This window comes from Hyperolius riggenbachi, chromosome 5, assembly GCF_040937935.1.
Source record: "Hyperolius riggenbachi isolate aHypRig1 chromosome 5, aHypRig1.pri, whole genome shotgun sequence".
Classification (NCBI taxonomy): Eukaryota; Metazoa; Chordata; class Amphibia; order Anura; family Hyperoliidae; genus Hyperolius; species Hyperolius riggenbachi.
In genome coordinates, this window is record NC_090650.1 from 394,135,458 (window position 1) to 394,157,476 (window position 22,019).

The 22,019-nt window shown below is 42.6% G+C and overlaps 1 protein-coding gene across 50 annotated transcripts in view; it reads left to right on the plus strand.

Annotated features, from left to right (window-relative positions):
* The window catches only part of RIMS2 (regulating synaptic membrane exocytosis 2), an 816,797-nt gene that overhangs the window by 790,537 nt on the left and 4,241 nt on the right, over positions 1–22,019 (plus strand). For all 50 annotated transcript variants that reach the window (XM_068237786.1, XM_068237812.1, XM_068237820.1 and 47 more), the window contains 4 exons: positions 12,604–12,745; positions 15,978–16,090; positions 17,605–17,706; positions 19,579–19,718. In XM_068237786.1, the coding sequence (XP_068093887.1) occupies positions 12,604–12,745; positions 15,978–16,090; positions 17,605–17,706; positions 19,579–19,718 (497 nt within the window). The remainder of the gene's footprint in view (positions 1–12,603; positions 12,746–15,977; positions 16,091–17,604; positions 17,707–19,578; positions 19,719–22,019) is intronic.

The following is a 22,019-nucleotide window of genomic DNA, read 5'->3' on the forward strand; positions in this document are numbered from 1 at the left end:
CAAATAATTATTAATAGTTCCATAGTACCAAGCAAGCTTGTTTTTCTTATATAAGGATAACAGCACTCTAAATTAACACAGAACAAAGAAACCCTAACAGATAACGAACCATAACATGTATCAAGCTGCTTTACCAGTCTCCTCTTAGGGTGCTCCCTCTAGTGTGTTGGGTGACTTGGTTTTTACAGTCTAGTACCTAGATCATGTCTATAACTTTTTGGGTTTCTGGTTTTCCCCTGTTGTGATATTTCAATTGGATATATTGCGTAATTTGAATTCCATATCTAAGTTTAGTGCCTCTAAGTTTTTTATGTATACCCATGAGGGAGGATCAGAGTCTTTCCAATGTGAGCATATTGCTTGTCTTGTGGCACATAGTAAGTGAGTTATTTTTAATCTGTGTGGCTTTGGTACGATGTCCAAGTCTATATGTAATAGTGCTAGACTGGGGGAGGGGAGAATGTGCTTCCCTAATAAGTCAGAGATTTCCTCAAACACTTGGGCCCATATTGGTTTTAATATATGCGTTAAAGTTCCCTCCTCTCCACAATTCCTCCAACAAAGACCCTGTTGTGATTTAGAATATTTGGCCATCTTAGAGGGGGTAATATACCAATTGTACATTATTTTCAATACAGTTTCCCTATGGGATATGCATTTGGATAAGTGTGTTACGTTTTTTGAGGCCTGGCACCATTTTTCTATTGTAATATTTTCTCTAAGAGATACTGTCCAGTATTGTAAATACGGTATTTCTCTAGGCTTGTGGAGGAGTCACGTGTAAGGGTTTCATAACAAATAGCGATTCCTTTCCTAAATTTACCTGGATCTGCGAAACAGGCGTAGAGACTTTTTGGCCATAGGGGCCATTTAGATTGTGTCGATTGTATAAAGTGGCGTATCTGAAGATACGTATGAAATTCTCTATTATTCAAACCGTATTCCTCTTTTAGTTCTTGGAACAACTTTACCCCTGTTGTGGATAAGACCTGTTGTAGTGTATAAACTCCTGCTTTCAACCACTTTGATATATTAATATTGTCTGTCAGGACTTTGAGACAGGATAGAGGGATGTTTGGGCAGGACAATTGATGCCCTATAAATTTAGTTTCTGATAACGTTTTCCAAGCACTAATAGTGGCCTTAATAGTAGGATAATTGGGAATTTGTGTGTTACTTTGGATGCAATTAGCTATCAATACATCTTTGGGGTGGTGGTTCAGTATGTTGCTTTCAAGTGTGGCCCAAAGGGGTCTGTCCTTTTCCATCCACCAAGCCTTAGAGATCTCTAAGTTGCAAGCTATATATAAGGACTTAAAACAAGGTAGTCCAAAACCTCCAGAGTGTTTTGGAATTGTTAAATTTTTAAGAGCTAGTCTGTGTTTCTTGTCTTTGCCCCATATATCTTCTAAAATGATTTTATTGAGGTCTGAGAAAAATTTCTTGTGGATTGGGATTGTGACAGTCCGAAATATATATGTTATTTTAGGCAAGGTAAACATTTTTAATGCTGCTAGTCTGCCTACCCTTGATAGTTGATGTTTGGCGTATTCTTGGAGTTCAGTCTTAACTGTCTGCAATAAGGGGATGAAAGTAAGTTTGAATAATTTATTTGCTGTGGCTGACAATTTAATGCCCAGATATTGGATCGAATCCTTTGCCCATGGAAAGGTGTACTGTGTTTTAAGTATTTTCTGTACCTCAAAGGGAATATTGGACCCTAGTATATATGACTTAGACTCGTTTATTTTATAATAAGATACCTCAGAGAAGGCCTCAAGATCTTTCATAAGGTTTTTCATGGAGTTTAGGGGATGGTGTCGTCTGCAAATAGGCCTATTTTGTGGGTTTGATCATGGCACTGTGTTCCTTTGATTAAAGGATTTTCTCGTATTTTTTGAGCCATAGTCTCCATGATGAGAGGGGATAAGGGGCACCCCTGTCAGGTGCCATTGGTAATTGTGAATATTTTAGATTGAAAGCCAGACGCCACCACCCTGGCTGAGGGGGATGTGTAGAGGGCCATAATACCAGTCTGTATATTTCCAGTTAGGCCGAACTTGTGTAAGATGCTTCTCAAGAATGTCCAGTTTACCCAGTCGAATGCCTTCTCCGCATCCAAGGATAGAAACAGAGAAGGCATCCGACCGAGCTCAGCGAACCTTAATAGGTCTTTAAATCTCCTGGTACCATCGCCTGACTGCCTGCCCTTCATAAAGCCAACCTGATCTAAGTTGATTAATTTAGGAAGTACCATTAATAGTCTTGAGGCTAAAATTTTTAGCGTATAATTTCAAATCTCCGTTCAGGAGAGAGATCGGCCTGTAGTTGGAAGGGCTACTAAGGTCTTTTCCAGGTTTGGGTAAAATGGATATTGTAGCTGAGAAGTATTCCTGCGGTATTGTACCAGATTGAAGAAATATATTGTATAAAGTTTGGAGCTTAGGTACTAATATATTAGAAAAGGTCTTGAAGTATTCCCCCCCAAAGCCGCCAGGGCCCGGCTTTGGGGGGGAATACTTCAAGACCTTTTCTAATTCTAATTGTTTGATTTTATAGATTTGATACCATGGTTGATTTCAGAGAGAGAAATGGGTTTATTGAGGGGTTCTAAGTCCTCTATTGAGATGTGAGGTAAATTTATAGTATCCATGAATTTAGTGATAGATTGAGGGGTAGGTTGGGTGGTGTTCGGATCTTGTTTGATGTTGTTAAGGGCGCTAAACGCGTTAACTATGTCTCTGGGGTTGAATAATTTTGCTTTGGTAGTTGGGTGAATCAACATTTTAATGTTGGCTTTGGCTTGTCTACTTTTGATAATATTGGCTAATTTTTTGCTAGCTTTGTTGCCTTGGGAGTAATGCTTGGTTTTATATTTTTTGAGGGGGAACTCATATTCATTTTGTAAAAGTAGCCTAAGCTCTTGCCTTAGCTGGAAAGGGGTGTTAGATGTTTGGTGGGAGAATGAGCGCTTCAGGGTAATTTCACATTTATAGATTTCTGTTAATAATGCTTCCATTTTTGCTTTTTGTTCCCTCTTTTTTTATTTGCACCTAGTTTTAATAGATAGCCTCTTATGTGGGCCTTATGGGCTGCCCAAATCGTAGCCATTCCAACTTCACCATCGTTTATTTCAAAAAATTCTCGTAAAACATTAGTTATATTTTCTTTGTTGGTGTTAGAAGCTAGTAATGTTGTATTAAGCCTCCAGGCAGGTCTGTCTGGTGATGGACCCGAAACACTCAAGGTCAGTGAAACGGGAGCATGGTCCGTCCATGTTATTTGATGTATCTTAACATCTTTAACCTTCTGGAGTGTATGTTTATCTAGCAGAAATAGATAAATTCTGGACCATGACTTATGAACCTGCGAATAGAACGTAGTCTCTTGCGGATGCGTTCATCACTCTCCATGCGTCATAAAGTTGTTCCTTATGTAGAGTTCCTTGTAAAGAGGGCACTGAGTCTCGGTTAGGGTGTGTTGAGTCCAGTTTAGGATCAGTACATATAGTGATATCACCCCCAATAATAATGGAGCCTTTACCTAAGGGCTTAATTTTTTTGATTTTAGCTTTAAGGAATGACAGTTGTTTTGTGTTGGGTGCGTACATATTTGCAATGGTGTATAGTTGGTTGTTGATTTCGCAAGTCACTTAGATAAATCTCCCCTGAGGATCCCTTACTTCTTCCAAGATTGTTAAAGCCAGGTTTTGATGAGACGCTATAAGCAGACCTCTTTTCTTCTTACAAAACTTATTGAAAAGGATGGTAGGAAACTCCTGCAATTTACAATAGTGCTGTGTTGAGTCTAGAAGGTGTGTCTCCTGTAACAACAGGACGTCAGGGTGGAGCTGTTGTATCTCCTTTTTGAGTGAGAACCTTTTTTATAGGGGAGTTCAGTTCATTCACATTGGCCTCAATTCACTAAGATTATGCTGGAGATAATAAGGCAAGAGAAAACTTACCTTCACACAGTGAGAGAGTTATCTTATCTCTTCATTCCTTACGTTACCTCCTCTGTAGTTAATTTACCTCCTCTGTAGTTATTTTCACACGCAGTTAATTAACAGCCTGTCTTTAACTCTGGAGTTATTTTAAGGATTGGAGAGTTAACTTAAAGACAGAAGAGTTAACTTTAGGCTTGCCTGAGGTAAAATGTTTCCTGAATACTACATGCCGTATCACCATGGTGACCACTCTAGAAGAGTTATTAAAGACAGGAGATAAGCTTAGTGAATTGAGGCCATTGAGTGATATAAAGCTAAGAGACATGGTACTTTCGGATTTGTGATGTATGTAATGCCTGTTATGTGACCAGGTTCAGGAGGTGATCCTCTCTGGATGTCAGGAGGAGCAGTAACGAGTCGGGAGAGAGAGAAGCAGTAAACGTTTCTTGTAAGGCGCTTGAAAAACACAGTCTTAGAAGGCAACAAAGATTATATTCACCTAGGTGGAAGAAGGTGACAATATTTCGGGGAATGGGGTATTGCTTATAGTAAGTAGCAACACTCAGGATGCAGTGCAGCAATAGGACAACCAAGTGTCTGGTAGTGAGATACTTGATCCAGCTTTCAGTTGTTAGATCTCCTTCCCTGGAAGATTCTTCTAGAGGAGGGAGTAACAGTGGCATGCAGAGGAGGTTCTTCCAGCTTAAGCTTCTAGCTTTTTATCAGTTTCTGACCTCCTTCTGTGTCGACAATCACATGTGTTGAGCCTGCTCTGGTGATCAGCAGCTTTAACCCATTCGCGTTCCGTCATTTTCACTTGTTCACCTCCCATTCATTAGCCTATAACTTTATCACTACTTATCACAATGAACTGATCTATATCTTGTTTTTTCCGCCACCAATTAGGCTTTCTTTGGGGGGTACATTTTGCTAAGAGCCACTTTACTATAATGCATTTTAACAGGAAGAATAAGAAAAAAAAAACGGAAAAAAATCATTATTTCTCAGTTTTCAGCCATTATAGTTTTAAAATAAAACATGCCTCCATAATTAAAACTCACGTATTGTATTTGCCCATATGTCCCGGTTATTACACCGTTACAATTATGTCCCTATCACAATGTATGGCGACAATATTTTATTTGGAAATAAAGGTGCATTTTTTCCATTTTGCATCTATCACTATTTACAAGTTTAAAATAAAAAAAAATATAAAAATATTTCATCTTTACATTGATATTTAAAAAGTTTAGACCCTTAGGTAAATATTTACATGTTTGGTTTTTTTTGTAATTTTTTATATATATATATATATATATATATATATATATATATATATATATATATATATATATATATATTAAACATTTTATTTGGGTAGTTTTGGGAGGGTGGGGTGTAAACAATAGGTTTTTAATGTAAATGTGTGTTGATTTTGATTTTTTTTTTACTTATAGTTGTAGTATATTACTTTTTGGCCACAAGATGGCGGCCATGAGTTTGTTTACATGGTGTCACTCTAAGCGTAACATACGCTTAGAGAGACGCATGGGGGAGGTAACAGCCAGAAAAGGCGCAGCTTCCGAGAGAAGCTGTCGCTTTTTCAGCGGGGGAGAGGAATCAGTAAACGGGCACCATAGCCCGATTCACTGATTGCCTGGCTAACGAACTGCGGGCCGAGAGCGCGAGTGCACGCGTGCGATCGGCCGCGGGAGCGCGCGGTAGCGCACATGGTTCCTGGGCGTAGTTTCTACGTCCAGGAACTAAAACAGGTTAAGGGGTAGCCCCATTTGTATTTTATCTGATGGTTTCTTAAAGTGGCCGTGATCTGTTGTAGTGATCTCCGAAATTTTAAGGTGTGGCCGCTGAGAAATCCGTAAAGATCTGGATGTTCTTGTAGGTCTCTGGCATTGTATTAGATTTTTGTAGGGCGAGTAAGATGGCTTCTTTCACAAAGTAAAAAGCAAAGCGCACAATCACATCTCTCGGGGTCGCAGATGGTAGATGCTTTGGCTTTGGGATTCTGTGTGCCCTTTCAATAATAATATAATTCGCTCCAGAATAGATGGTATTAATGATCTAGTTAGTTTCAGAATATAAGGCTTAATTTGGTCATCTGGTACTGTCTCCGGTATGCCTCTCAGCTTCAAATTTTGTTTCCTGTCCCGGTCTTCCATATCTATCATTTTCAGTTTTATCTGGTCCTCATCTGAGTTATGGTCCAGCGTGTCCACTATTTTATTATGCTCTTGTGTTAAAGCGCATAGCCTGTCCTCTATCATGGCGACTTTCTCTCCTAGTGCATTTACTGAGGATTGTACTGATTTAGAAAGAGAAGCAAAGTTGTTGCAACAATAAGAGCATGTTTTTTAGGCTGTCTTGTGTTAATGCTTGATCAGAGGTATTGATATCAGCAAACGTTATGTCAGATCTGGTGCCTGCAGGGACAGTCAGTGTTGTTTGGCCTACCTGATGCGGCTCCTGGTTAGTATCAGCCAGCCTGGGTCGGGACTTTGCAGGGCTGCCACTCTGCGGTGGTCCGGATGCTGGGGAAGTACACTGTTTCTGCATCCAGCTCTGCCGTTTGTGTACTGGCGCCGGAGTTCTTTGATGGTATGTGCATACCTCGGGCGCTCGTGCTGGCGCCATCTTAGAGGCCTTCATCAGAGCGTGGAGGAAAGTAGTCTGTGAGTTTCTGGGGTCTAGCGCTACCCATCTTGCGTTTGCGGGTAGCGTTTGTGTCCATCCACTGTTCCCCGTTCTGCTGAGATTTGGAGTCGCAGTGTGCCGTTTAGTGAGGCTGGATCACGGAGCCCCCCCGTGGGGCACATCTGACTATGGGGGGAGGAGCTGTCTTGTACTGGGGGCACATCTGGCTACTGTGGAGGGGCTATACTGGGGTGGGGGGCTTATACACGAGTCAATCCCTTTTTCCTGGTTTCTGAGGGAAAAGTGGGTACCCTGGGTTATACGCAAGTTGGCTTATATGCGAGTATATACAGTATGTCATAGTAAGGTGGTTGGGTTGTGGCGTGCAGATGCTATGTTCCCAACTGTAATTTTTGCCTATGGATGTGTTCCTGATGTTTTTGTACATTTATTTGCCATACCCTTTTCTCACTGTTCTATGATAAAAACATTCATCACTTTAAAAAAAAGTGGATTGTGCAGGTTTCTCCGTACTGTTGTTTCCATGTAAACATTGTCTTTGCAGTTTTCTGGCTTGCTTTGCATGCGGAGCGTGTAAATGTGCACACGTGATTGGAAGTAATGACCCCTGATGAAATGTCTGTAAGCCATATTCTCAGTACGCTGTGCTGTTCTAGACATTCAGTTCTGCAGTGCAGGCTTTTAGCCTCATTGAAATAGAGCAGCTTTGCCATTTACAGATGTGTTGATGTATTCTCCGGCGTCGTTGGGCCAATTATCACCATTTTGAGAGGTTTATGGTGTGTTTAGCATAATGTTTTGGGCAGATTGGCCTCGTACCGAGGGACATTCTATATATTCTGTAGATCTGTCTGTTCTCCTTTCATGTAGAGCTCACGGATGGTTTCTTCTATTAGACTCTTTCTCTGTCCAGATTGGACTTTTTTTGTATTATAATACTGCAAAATTGTATGTGTAGTTTTTGTACCATTTGCTGAGTGTGTCAGTCTGACACAGTTTGCTATCATACTTTGAGTAAAAAGCATTCTTGGTTGTTATCTATTTATATAGCGTTGACCTTCCCCTCATCACTTTTTAGAGTATGTTGCATAATTTGTCACTGTTTCTCAAAGAAGCTCACAATCTGGGCAGCACGGTGGCGCTTAGCGCTCTTGCCTTGCAACGCTGGTTTCCCGGTTCGAATCCCAGCCAGGTCAACATCTGCAAGGAGTTTGTATGTTCTCCCCGCGTCTGCGTGGGTTTCCTCCAGGTACTCTGATTTCCTCCCACATCCCAAAAGCATACAGATAAGTTAATTGGCTTCCCCTTAAAAATTGGCCCTAGACTACGATACATGCACTACACAATACATACATAGACATAGTACTATGGTAGGGATTAGATTGTGAGCCCCTCAGAGGGACAGTTAAGTGACAAAGACAATATATATACTCTGTACAGCACTGCGGAATATGTCGGCGCTATAAAAATACTAAATAATAATAACAATCTAAAGGTAGCCATACATCTAGAGATTCTGATTCAGGCCTAGAACCCACTACAAATCGCTAGCACAAACGCTGGCGTTTTTAATTAGCATTTTGTAAGCGATTTCATGAGCGTTTTCCAGAGATTTTTGGTAGCGATTTTAAAGGGTGTAAGCTTTTTGCCAGCATTTGTGATAGCGATTCGCGATTTTAATTCTGATTGATCCTTTCAATTTATTATAATTTTTTTTACAGTTTGCAGTAATTTAAAATCGCACACGAATTGCTATGTGTAGCAGTTCATGAGCGATTTGCCATCGCTTCAATGCTTTACATTGAAGCGGAAGAGCGCCCAAAACGCTTCATGTCTTGCGATTTTGCTAATCACAATTGCTACTGTGGAAATGTTTACATTGGCAGAGCGTTTAGGGAAATCGCTAGTGGTTTTAAATCGCTCCCTAAACGCAAAAACACTCTAGTGGGTTCCAGGACTCATTCAACTAAGCGACCGACTTTATTTAGCAATCAACTTCAAAGTGGTTGATCAAAAGTCGATCGACTAGTGGCCCACACACTACAAGTGATATCCTATGCGATTCGCCTTCACTAATCGATCTGACCGATCTTGTGCCTCCATGCTCTGAATGCAAACATTGATTGTGTTGAGCAAATGATAGGTGGACAGTAGCCGATTCCTGTGCGGTTGACTGATATCTTCCATCCTGCTCAACCGACTTTGCTGGTCAATTCAACATATCAGCCACTTTTCCTCGATCGAGCATACTAGGACACACTCTATTCTCTCTCTCTCTCGATTCAATAAAATGAAAAAATCAAATGGTTGATCAAACAGCCAAATCCCTAGATGTATGGCCACCTTAATGTCCCTAGAATAGTCAGTCTAATGTCCTCTCCACAGGTTAAGGCCAGTTTGGTGTGAAGCTAACCAACCAACCAACCAATGCTTCTCTTTGAGATATTGTATGTGGTGGGAGTCTCCATAGGACTTCACCTTTAGGGTTTTGCATCCCCACCATTCATCTGAACTATCCAAGGAGAAAAAGGTACTTTGAGATACTTTGGCACTGTCCTGACAAACCTCTGATCACTGTATCCAAAGCCCACCCCACCCTTCTCATGTTGCTTCTCAAGCAGCATGACACCTCCTAGATGTTCCCGCAGTAGGCCAGGCTGCTGATGTTGGAATCGGGGTTACTGAAATTTGGGAACTCTAATTCGCTTTCACCCCATATCAGCACCCAGACGTGGACAGGTTAAGGGGGAGTTTACTTCTTTGCACTTCATGTGACTTACATCAGGTGCAAATAAGTGAACTCCCCCTGACCTTGTCCACTTATCTTGGTGCTGAAGTATGAATTCAGGTTTCCAAATTAAAATAACCCGATTTCGAATAACAACACTAGCTGTGATAATGTTGCGGCCCACTCACAGAGGGTGACTTGAACTTGGATTGAAAGCTCAGCATGGAGATCTCACTGGAACTACAAGTATTTGCAGGGCATACCTATAAAAAGGGCGTCCGCTCAAAATAGCCATGGAGACTGCTGCTAGTAGAATATCCATAAAATCTACGACTTAATTCCTATAGTAGAACATCATTAATCTACCGATACTTTACTATAACCTAACCCTACATCCACACAGAAGCCTTCCTCTACCTATTCCTAACCCTAACACCCTCCCCTTACCTACACCTAACCTTAACCCCCCCCCCCCCTCCACGCATAAACGCAACCATACCCAGTGTTCTCCCCAGGCTTTTTTAGCCGGGTACTCCACCCGGCTAGTTTTGGTGAGCACCCGGCTGTTATCAGCTCACCTCCTCCTATGCTGTGAGCAAAGTTGCGCACAGCAACAGCGGCCCTGCATTCTCTCATCTCACCCCACCCGGCTACTTTTTCATGCCACCCAGCTGGAAATAATTTCTGGGGAGAACACTGCATACCCATAGTGCCTTAGCCGTAGTCCCTAAGATTAACCTCTATGTAACACCCCTTGCTCCTAACCCTAAAAACAAACCCGCTGCCGGCAAACTCTATTACCAATATTTTGTGCGCAATAGTAAAGGCCTGCTATCTTATCATTCATTGCTGCTAGTTGCGGCTTTTACTATTGCCTCCTGTGGCGGCACCATTTTTTACCTGCTGCACTGCAGGAGGGCACCTTGCGTTAGTTTGGGGGGAAAGGCGAGGAGGGATGAGACCTAAAAGTTAAAAATGGATATTGCGTTTAAAGAAACAAAATTACTCCAGGTTCTAATGCCCTCAATAATCTCATCCCTTTCTTTACACACCAGACAGATATATACTCAATTTACTTATTGTATACCTTAACTCGGGAACACTTCTGCAGAACTAACCTGCACCCAACAAGAACAAACGTGAGTGAACAGGCCTATATGAAAGCATGAGGTTCGTTCTGCAGGTCCATTGGTCCACTAGCATCCACTCCAGGAAACAATCCTTCAGCAGGCCTATTGTCAACCAACCCTAAGGCCAAATATTAATGTTACCTAGCTTATCCTAGTGTGGCTCAGCCAACCAATAGGTGAATATGCAGCCTATTGTGTCATCAGCAAGTAATATGAATAATGTGGCTATGGAACTGTTGTAGCATCATTAATAAAGGAATAGAAAATCAAAGTGTCAAACTGACGTGGGCCTCGGGAGAGCACTTCAAACCGCATAGGATGTGGTTTTCTTAGAGCTGCTATGAAGCTGTTCTGACAAACCGGGGCTGTCAGCTGTCATGTTCCATTTTGAAGGCATGGATTTCAGAAATGCAGAGTTGTCCCTGTTGATGATGAAGTTGAACACTGAATCTAGCTGAGGAATTTAATCAAATTCTTCTGTGGGATTTGAAAAACTTTAGATGGTGAAGTGTGGTCCTGTGTTAGTTGAGGAGCAGAAATGCAGATATCAAACCAACAAACACTGATTCCGGTGATACCTTTAAAGAGACACTGAAGCGAAAAAAAATATATGATATAGTGAATTGGTTGTGTACTATGAATAATTACTAGAAGATTAGCAGCAAAGGAAATATCCTCATATTTTTATTTTCAGGTACACAGTGTTTTTTCTAACATTGCGTCATTCTCTAATATGTGCAGATTACACAACACTCAGCATTCAAAATGATTCTTTCAGAGCAGTCTGTGAACTAATGACCTCTCCTATGGAAGAGAAAAAGTAATTAGTTCACTTACAGTTGAGATAATAAAAGTCAGATGACAGCCCTCTCCAGGACTTTGAAAGTCGTAGAGATTAATGGCTTTTTTGCATAGAGATAACAACTAGAGTTTCTTAACTCTTCCTGTACTGGAAACAATTAGACTGATATATCTTAATGTTTTATTTCTTAGCTGTACTACACATACAAATCATAATATCATTATTTTTTTTCGCTTCAGTGTCTCTTTAATGACTAGCTGTACGTGGTTTATTGCAAGCTTTCGAAACATTACGTTTCTTCTTCAGGCATTATACAGAACTAGAGCAGAAATGGTCTGATCCATTTCTGTATAATGACTTGAGAAGAAACTTAAGGTTTCGAACGCTTGCAATAAACCATGTACAGCTAGTCATTAAAGGTATCACCGGAATCGATGTTTGTTGGTTTGATGTCTGCATTTCTAATAAAGTTTAGAGGAACTCTTTCAGACGGATGTCTGAACTACACATTTGTTGGGAAGTTAAACATCCCGTCTGCCGCCCACTTGCGTCTTTCAGGTACAATTTGAATGTTACCAATTGTGGGAGCATTTGTAGCCCACTCATTTCAGCCTTTGACAACAGTGGAATTAGGCGCCCATGTCAATAGCTGGGATTAGCAGTTATTACATGTATGTGCTTCATGCGTGCTATTTGTAACCACAGTTTGTGGGGCCGCCTGCTATTTTATCGGATGCCTCTGGTGCTCAAATTACCTGAAATAGCCACTAACTGCAGCTATTAACATGAGAGCCTATGGCGGTACCCATATAATTGGTGGTTAGGATTTAGCATTTGGGGGGGAGCTTATGGTTAGGCATTGCCAGGGCGTCGTGGTGTGAGAGGGGTCCATAGGGTTAGGCATTGGTGGGTAGATTGGTTAGGGCTAGGCATTGGTAAAGGGAGGGGCCTGTCTGGGAATAAGGCTTGGTTAGGCCATAATAAAATATCAATAAAGATTACTGATATTTTACTATCGAAATAGTAATAGTGGAATATCTGAAATTTTATTTTAAGAACTCTGTACATTACTTGACTGTTTTCATAACTTGCAGAAGATATCGGATTCAGTATATTGGCTATATGGTAACTGTCACCACAATTGCTTGCTTTTACCCACTGATACAACAATTGCAGTCCATCTAAGTACTATGGCTTTTTGGTACCTTTACACTGATTGCCCTCAGTGGGCAGCTGTGAGCATAGTTACCAAATACAATAAGTTAGCAAATATAAAAGCCTTTTTCAGTGTAATCCTATCCTTGTCTTCATTTTTTTTATCTTGCAGAAGTTGGAGGTAAAAAGTTGAAGAGCACGATACAGCGAAGTACGGAAACTGGACTGGCGGTGGAGATGAGAAACTGGATGACCAGACAAGCAAGTCGGGAGTCCAACGATGGAAGTATGAACAGTTACAGCTCGGAGGGGAAGTAAGTCCTCATAAGTGTGAGCGGGTGGTGTTTACAGTGGTTATTTGTGTATAATCCCAAACCTGTCCTTAAGGGCCACCAGAGGGCCATGATTTGTGGATGAGACTAGCAAGAAGAGCAACTTAAGCCCAGCTTTTATTAAATGTGGGACTAGAGGCTTGGCTTGAGCTTGTTGTTTCAGGCTTACTACCCTTTCTCAAATGCACTGATCCTGGGTCTGTAGCACTTACTTTTATTTTTTTACTCTATAAGACGCACCTTTTCTCCCCCAGAAGTGGGGAGGAAAAGTCTCTGAGTCTTATGGAGCGGATGCTGCATCTCTGTAAGCCCCGGGAGGTCAGCAGCACTTTATGCAGCGTCACTGTACCATGTGTCACCTGCAGAGGGGGTGACAGCAAGCCGGAGCTTACAAAACCAAAGCCCTAAAAATAGGCTGATGCCTGATGCAGTCCCCCTCCTCCTTTTCTGCCTGCCCATTCTGTTTTGAAAATGTAGATCAAAGGGAGAGAGGCTCTTCCAGCAGCTCTCTAGTTCCCCCCCTCCTCCCCTGGAGAATTAGCACAACAGAAGGAAACACTTGGAGCTGGGTAAACACAGCAGGAGAGATAGCAGGAAGTGCACGGAGGTGATAACAATGTTCCTGGGAAATGTGTGTGTGTGTGTGTGTGTGTATGCTGTGTGTGCATTTATGTAAGATGTGTGCAGTATTTGTGTGTCATGTGCTTTGGTGCCAGGCCTGCGGTGATATGCCAGAAGATGCCCCCGCACCTTGAAGACACACCTGGTTTAGAATATTGTTTTTGCTGGCTTTCCTTCTCTAAACCTAGGTGCGTTTAATGGTCAGAGCATCTTTTGGAGTGAAAAATACGATACTTTAGGTGCAATAAATAAAGTAGGAAGGTCCAGGTTCTGGTGTACCGTGGATTACCCTGTCTGAGCCTATTTGCATTAGTTGAATCCAATTGATTCTATGTCACTGGGGTTGATTCACTAAACAGTGTTATTTCTTAACGTGCTTGCGTTAGGCTTTACGCCATTCATGCGTAAAAAAAAAAAAAAACATGCAATAAAAATTAATACGCGCATTTTTTTCTCTTTCTGAGCGAACGACGTAACACCTAACGCAAGCACGTGACAGCGGTGATAACGGCAAAGTTCACAGTACACATTTATAACACAAACATTACACAGCACACACCACAAAGCACAGGTTACATTGCCCACAGTGAATAAAAAAAAATGACATTGTACATATGAGCAGCACAATTTAATAACTAAATTAAAAAAACAATATGAAAAAATTAAGGGACACATACAAACAAATAACACTTGCCCAGTCGCAAACTAGTATGAAGCTGGTGCTGATGAGCAAAGCATTTATTGGCCACAAACAGCTGACAAATGTAAAGGAAGCCCAACTACCCAAAATACTTGCGTCATTGCATTTTGTGTGCGTAATAGTCTACGCCCGCTAAACTCAGGAAGTATATTTGCAGCGTGCACTGCAGATTTATAAAGCGTTCTGTGTATCCCCGACGCGTGCTATGGAGTTACACCGTGCGATGTGTGTTTTTCCCGCACGCTGTGGCGTTTTAGTACGCGTAAAGTTTTACGCGCACTGCGGCACGCGTAATGCATTTAGCACTGTAGCGTTATGCATTAGTATGGTTTAGGGAATCAACTCCACTGCCTGTTTTTATTTTTACTCATTTTTGTACACACCCACACGTGTAGCTATATCACCCTATTAACTCCCTAGTTACACCATCCCTGTATATGCTACCTGCAAAGTTTCCACGTGGTGGGATGTTGGGATCGGTTAGGAAATACTGTTTTAAAGACTAAACCTCTCAGCCGCAAAAAGGCCCCCAGCAATCTGGAGGTAACCAGAGGTCTTGTTTCAGCCTTAATTTTTACAAAATATTTTCCTTCCTTAGCTTAACAAAGAGTATATGTAAAAATATCTTACCTGCATAAAAAGTTAAAATTCTGCCCAGTCACTAAGATAGAATGAGATAGAAATCTAAGTATGAATATGCCTTCATAAAATAAAGCATTGGCAATATTTCAGCTTTAAAGGATACCTTAGCGCTAATCTAAATCTAAAAACGGGGGGAGCAGGCATGTGTAGTGGGCTCTCCTAGTGCTCAGCGCTCTCCTGTTCTCCTCCGTCCCCCTCCGTTACTTTATACCGACCCCCCCCCCCCACTTCCTGGCCAGTTCGGACTGCACAGGCGCTGCCCCGCGGGCGCGTGTCATTGATCTCACGGCAGGGAGAGCTCTGCACATGCGTACTTCGTAGTTGTGACATAGCGCACATGCGCAGAGTGCGCCTGGCTGCAGGCATGCGGACGGCAGCTGCACAGTCCCCACTTACCCTCCAGACCCGGAAGTAAGTTTGAGGGGTCGGTATACAGTAAAGGGGGGGTGCGGTGGGCATGAGGAGAGCCTACTACACATGCGCTACAGTGTCCCTTTAAGTGTGCAAAAGGGATCTCCCATGATGCATCGCAGCTGAATATGCAAATCCTCTCTTTATGCTCCTAAAAGCCAGGCATACATCCAGAACTGCTGGTGTATAGGGAACCTATAGCTTATAAATTCTACAGAGCCACATCAATCCTACATACATACAGTCAATTCCAAGTGTCTGCTCCTTATCAGTGTATGCCATGGATTGATACAGCTCTGTGAGATAGGGTTTGGAACATTGCTACGGAATAGCATAGCTTTTTTTTTTTTTTCTTTAAGTAAGAGGGTTTTTTGGCCTCTTTAAGCCCCTCAGGCCTCGTTCACTTTAAGCATCGCTTCAGCTGCCTACCGGAAACACGTTTACCGTCCCCCCGCATCCGACTGTACCAGCCCTTATACTTTCATTGTTGTTTCTGGGTCATGAGCTATCTGGGTATTCAGCCGAAATCTGACTATTCTCCATTATTTTACAGCACATATGGGCAGGTTAGCATGTGCTCATTGGCCAGTGAAGATCAGCAGCATACTGTTGAGTTATCCATATGATTTTTTTTCCTTCTGTAATGAAGATAGGCAGCATCTCTTCTTATGGTTGTGGTGAAAAATGTAAGGTAACTGATGAAATCCGTTTTTGAATCAGCTCTGAAATATTTTTTGAAGCCTGCCTGAGATTGGTTTATTCCTGCCAGATATAATACACGTTCGTTGGATTTCTGTACGCTGTTCTGATCTGTAAGGAATTTATTCTTCTCTCTTGTAGCTTAATATTTCCTGGAGTCCGACTGGGATCTGACAGCCAGTTCAGTGATTTCCTGGACGGATTAGGTCCTGCACAATTGGTCGGGCGACAGACCTTAGCAACTCCCTCAATGGGTATGTAATTATGTTTACAGAACACAATATTTGAGGAATGATGGGTGGTGGGATCTGATTCAAGAGGAACGTCAAGATAGCAAGTTTAATGGAATAAAAGTAGCTATACACTTACTTTGCCCATCCATTCCTGGCAAATTTGATCTCTCTCTGATCGAATCGGCTACAGATTGATGCCCCAACGAGCCGATTGACTGGCAATGGGTTGGGAGTTGCGCCAAATAGATGGCCCAAATTGATGCAATGCATCGAACAGTGCAACACTGTGATTTGATCTGCTAGGGATCGATCTTTTGGCCCTATCTGGTGCTCATCTATAAGTGTATGGGCACCTTAAGTCTAACAGAAATGTTGGGGGATAGTGATCAGCAGAAATGTTTTCTAAGGCCCAGTGCACACCAAATAGCGCTAGCGTAATCGCAAATGCTCAGCACTTTTCGAAGTGATTTTTCAGAACGATTCTAGGCATGTACTGAGCAATTTTCTAAACATGCCTAGCGATTTTGGAGCGTTTTGCAAATGTTTTTTATATTTTGTTACAGTAGAGCTGCAATTGAACAGCTGCTGTAAAAAATACTTGGAAAATCACTGTGATCTAGCGCTTTTCAGAGCGGTTTTCCACTTTCCTATACTTAACATTGAGGCTGAATCACCTCAGAAATCAGCAAAAATGCTGCAGGACCCGCGTTTGTGTTTGGGGGAAAAAGCTCATCGCTCTGGTGTGCTCCATCCCATTCAAATACATTAGCCAAGCGCTTTTCAAAGCAATGGCATTTTAAAAAGCGCTCAGAAGCCCTGTTGGTGTGCACCAGCCCTAACATGCAAGTCTTTGTTCAACAAGGGAGGGAATTAAATTTAGCTAATCAAAAAGCCTTTTGCTACCGGGTAAGTAACCAACTGCCATTGATTGGCAGATGCTAGCTTTTCACACTTTTTTTTCATTCTTATGGCGGAGTTAAATGGAAGGAGAATGGGGAGGTTTAGTTGTGTTGGAGACATTTATGAACAGATGACTGAGAGGCAGTTTGGTTGGATAGGATAGGATGGAACAGAAGCTGAGAGGTAGAAAATGCTGAAGGTACTCGGTAACATTGTTTATATTCTCTATTGAATTCAAGTAAAAATAAAGCTAATAAGGTTTCTCATTCTGATGAAAAAAAAAAGTCTGATACTTACCTATGGAGAGGGAATCCTCTGGATCTTATTGCCCCCTCGTTCCTTCACTGTCACCCCTGTAAGAGCCATTTGAACAAGCGGTTGAATACAGCCCTTCGGAAAGGCTTTGGAGCACTCTTGTCACCGAGTGTTCCGGAAGACGGGGCTGACAGTTGGAGGTGTAAGAGGAAGACGGGGGCGAGAGGGGAAGAGGGAAAGCACAGTAGGATCCAGAGCCTTCCCTCTCCATAGGTAAGTAACTGACTTTTTTTCACCACAAATTTGCTTTAATTGTAATTCACAGTTTAACATTCATGAGCTATTTTTTTTATTAATTTACACTTATTTCTTTATTGTAGGGGACATCCAGGTTGGAATGATGGATAAGAAAGGACAGTTGGAGGTGGAAGTTATACGAGCCCGTGGGCTTGTAGTAAAACCAGGGTCCAAGACACTGCCAGGTAAACCACCTTCATCACTGAACATACCTAAAGTGGCGTTATACAGTGGCGTAACATACCATACAACCTCACATCTCCTAACTGTCTAAGACCTATGCCTATATACAGTAGTTATCCTACTTGCCTTTAGTCCAAAGTAAAATCACCTGTATAAAAAATAAGCATAGGTCTCCTCCTTGTGCTGTATGAGTAGTTATGGCAGCAGGCATTTGCGTATTTGGGGCTGAGCTAAGTGGATGGGTTTATATTGGTACTGACAGCCGGGGCCATATGTTTAGCTGATAGGAGAAAAGCTATACCTTTTAACCCTTTCCAATCCATTATTCAGATCCCACTCCCTTACCTCCCCAGCACTTACTTTTTCCATCTGCTTTGCGAGGGGGCAGTGGATGAACCTTGCATGCTGTGTCTGGAGGAGCCGGTGGGGTCTCTTCCTCTTCACACTAATGTAAAGTGGTGGTGGGGGGGGGGGGGGGGGGGGGCAGTGCCAGCGCCCCGTCGTAATGCATATGCGCCGGCATAATACAGATTTGCAAGGTGTGGTGCTGGGGTGGATAAAAGTGTCAGACTTATTTCAACACTTTGATCTGAAAGGCCTGACGCCATGTCGGAATAGATCCACATGCAAGACCATAAGAGCCACAGTATAAAAGGTAACAGCAGTGGGCCATTCCACATGCAAGGCCATGAGAGGGACAGTATAGTATGCAACAGTAGTGGGTCATACCACATGCAAGGCCATGAGAGAGATCACATAGTATACAGCAGTAGTGGGCCATACCACATGCAAGGCCATGAGAGGGACAGCATAGTATGCAGCAGTGGTGGGCCATACCACATGCAAGGCCATGAGAGGGACCACATAGTATGCGGCAGTAGTGGGTCATACCACATGCAAGGCCATGAGAGGGACAGCATAGTATGCGGCAGTAGTGGGCCATACCACATGCAAGGCCATGAGAGGGACCACATAGTATGCAGCAGTAGTGGGTCATACCACATGCAAGGCCATGAGAGGGACAGCATAGTATGCAACAGTAGTGGGTCATACCACATGCAAGGCCGTGAGAGGGACCACATAGTATACAGCAGTAGTGGGCCATACCACATGCAAGGCCATGAGAGGGACAGCATAGTATGCAACAGTAGTGGGTCATACCACATGCAAGGCCGTGAGAGGGACCACATAGTATGCAGCAGTAGTGGGCCATACCACATGCAAGGCCATGAGAGGGACCACATAGTATGCAGCAGTAGTGGGTCATACCACATGCAAGGCCATGAGAGGGACCACATAGTATGCAGCAGTATTGGGTCATACCACATGCAAGTCCATTACAGACACAGCATAGTATGCAGCAGTAGTGGGCCATAGCACATGCAAGGCCATAAGAGGGACAGCATAGTATGCAACAGTAGTGGGCCATACTGCTGTCTGATGTGAAAGCCCAAATGCACCAAAGTAATATCTATATTACATGGTGCTGGAGGGGGGTCAGAGTGTCATACTTATTCCAACACTTTGATCAGAGATCCCTGATGTTGTGTCAAATTAGATCTGATGGTGACGCGGTCAGCGGTGGCCATAATGCTCCTTGTCAGATGTAGTCCGACATGAGGCGCTGGGGCGAATTCTTCGACAGAGTTATTAGGCAAATACATTTCAGGTTGGCCACATAGAAGTCACTTTTGAGCTGTTTTTGAGACTAGTCATGCAATTTAACCTAGTTTTAGCAACATCTGTAGAAAACATAGATTTACTTGATTTTAATGAAAACTACCTAACCCCATGTATGTTTGGGCCTGCAGGTCGCTCTTGGCTAATTTGTATCATAAATTTTGCCTAACCTCAAGCTTTTCTATTTCTTTCAGCACCGTATGTTAAGGTGTATCTCTTGGAAAATGGAAGTTGCATAGCCAAAAAGAAAACAAAGGTAGCAAGAAAAACGCTGGAGCCTTTATATCAGCAACTGTTATCCTTTGAAGAATCACCGCAAGGAAAGGTCTTACAGGTAATGTTTTTTCAGCTAATTAAAATGTGTAGCAGTTGTGGACCGTACCACATGCTAAACCATTAGACACCGCATAGTATACAGTAGTCGGGGACAATACCACATGCAAGACCATTACAAGCACCTAGCATGCAGCAGTTGTTGACCATACCACATGCAAGACCATTACAGACAGCATAAAAGGTAGTGGTCATGCAAGACCATGAGAGAGACAGCATAAAAAGTAGCAGTAGTGGTCCATACCTCATGCAAGACCATGAGAGGGAAGGCATAGTATGCAGCAGTGGTGGACCATACCACAGGGGACAGCATAAAAGACATTGTTGCAGAGTCTCCCAAACTGGTCCTGCTCTCTCACACAACTCTACCTTCATTCTCTGAGCAACAATGACTAGATGACTATAGGGATGATCAGTCATATGCAAATACTTCAGAGTTTATTCAAATTTATTTAACTTTGTATGCAAAAATATGCAGCTTGACATTGGACGAATCAGTTTAAACCTTGGTGGGACTTGATTGGTCCATTTTTTTTTTTATTATCAATTACATACATTTGCATGAACCAGAAGTATTTGCATATCATTGATCATCCCTACATGAATATCTATAGACAGTTCAGTCCAGCTTACGGTAATTTAAAAGTATTCCATCTATTTAGACCAGAGGTGCCCAAACTTTTTCAGCTTGTGAGCTACTTCGAAAATTATAAATTATCTACGAGGTAGTTTCTACCTACAGATGCAAGCCACAACTACAGCGCATGCACAGCGCTAGTCCATCAGTGATTGCCACAATCCGCCAATCAATTAGATGCATACTATAGGTTCCTCTGCCCCCTGCAACATCCTCTGCACTGCTGTGCAAGACGTCAGGACAGCATATCGCACCAAGCTCATCCGAGACAGAGTATGACACGTACATTACACAGGCAGGTGTGAGACGTGCCCAGAGGTCCTTTGCCATCTACCACGATCTATCCAATAAAATGGCCACCCCTGATATAGACCATCATTTTCTTGGGCAGATTCTCTTCTTGCAAATAAATTTGCATATTGCCGAGTCATAGTTAAAGGGACCCTGCGCAGTGACTTAAATTAAAAGATTTCATTTACCTGGGGCTTCCTCCAGTCAACCGTAGGTGGCGAGGTTCCCCGGCGTGCTCCTGGCTCCTCTCCGTGTGCCTCCGCCGGCTCCCATTACCGGCGTCACCCGGGCCAGCTCTTCCTAGATTCTGACGCATGGTGTCATCAAGCTGGCCGCTACGCGTCATCACGCCGGCGTGACAGGTCTGCCCATGCGTGGTTTAGCATTAGAAAACCATGCGTGCACAGACCTGTCACGCCGTGATGACGTGTAACGGCCAGCGTGATGACACCATGCATCAGAATCCAGGAAGACCCGGCCCGGGTGTCGCCAGTAACGGGAGCCGGCGGAGGGACACAGGAGCCAGGAGGACGCCAAGGGACTTTGCGGCCTACGGTGGACTGGAGGAAGCCCCAGGTAAGTGAAATCTTTCAATTTAAGTCACTGCTCAGCGTCCCTTTAATCATGTTAGTCTAATCCTTTATTAATGGTCGGTCAGATGTTTTCTTTTTTATAGATGTTATTATCACATGCTATTTATTATTATTGTGGTTAGCCAATTCAGACAGTTGCCTGGCTGCCCTACTGATCCTCTCCCTCTAATACTTGTAACCATAGACCTTGAACAAGCATGCAGCAGATCAGGTGTTTCTGACATTGGCCTCAATTCACTAAGATCATGCTAGAGATAATAAAGCAAGAGAAAACGTACCTCCACACGTGAGAGAGTTATCTTACCTCTTCATTCCTTAAGTTACCTCTCCTGTAGTTAATTTACCTCCTCTGTAGTTAATTTACCTCCTCTGTGGTTAATTTACCTCCTCTGTAGTTAATTTCACACGCAGTTAATTAACAGCCTGTCTTTAACTCTGGAGTTATTTTAAGGATTGGAGAGTTAATTTAAAGACAGAAGAGTTAACTTTAGGCTTGCCTGAGGTAAAATGTTTCCTGAATACTACATGCCTTATCACCATGGTAACAACTCTAGAAGAGTTATTAAAGACAGGAGATACGCTTAGTGAATTGAGGCCTAGTCAGATCTGACAAAGATTAGCTGCATGTTTGTCTCTGGTGTTATTCAGACAGTCTTTACTGCAGCCAAATAGACCAGCAGGGCTGCCAGGCAACTGGTATTTTTTAAAAGGAAATAAACATGGCAGCCTGTATATACTTCTCAGTTCAGTTGTCCTTTAACATAAAGGTACTAAATAGAAG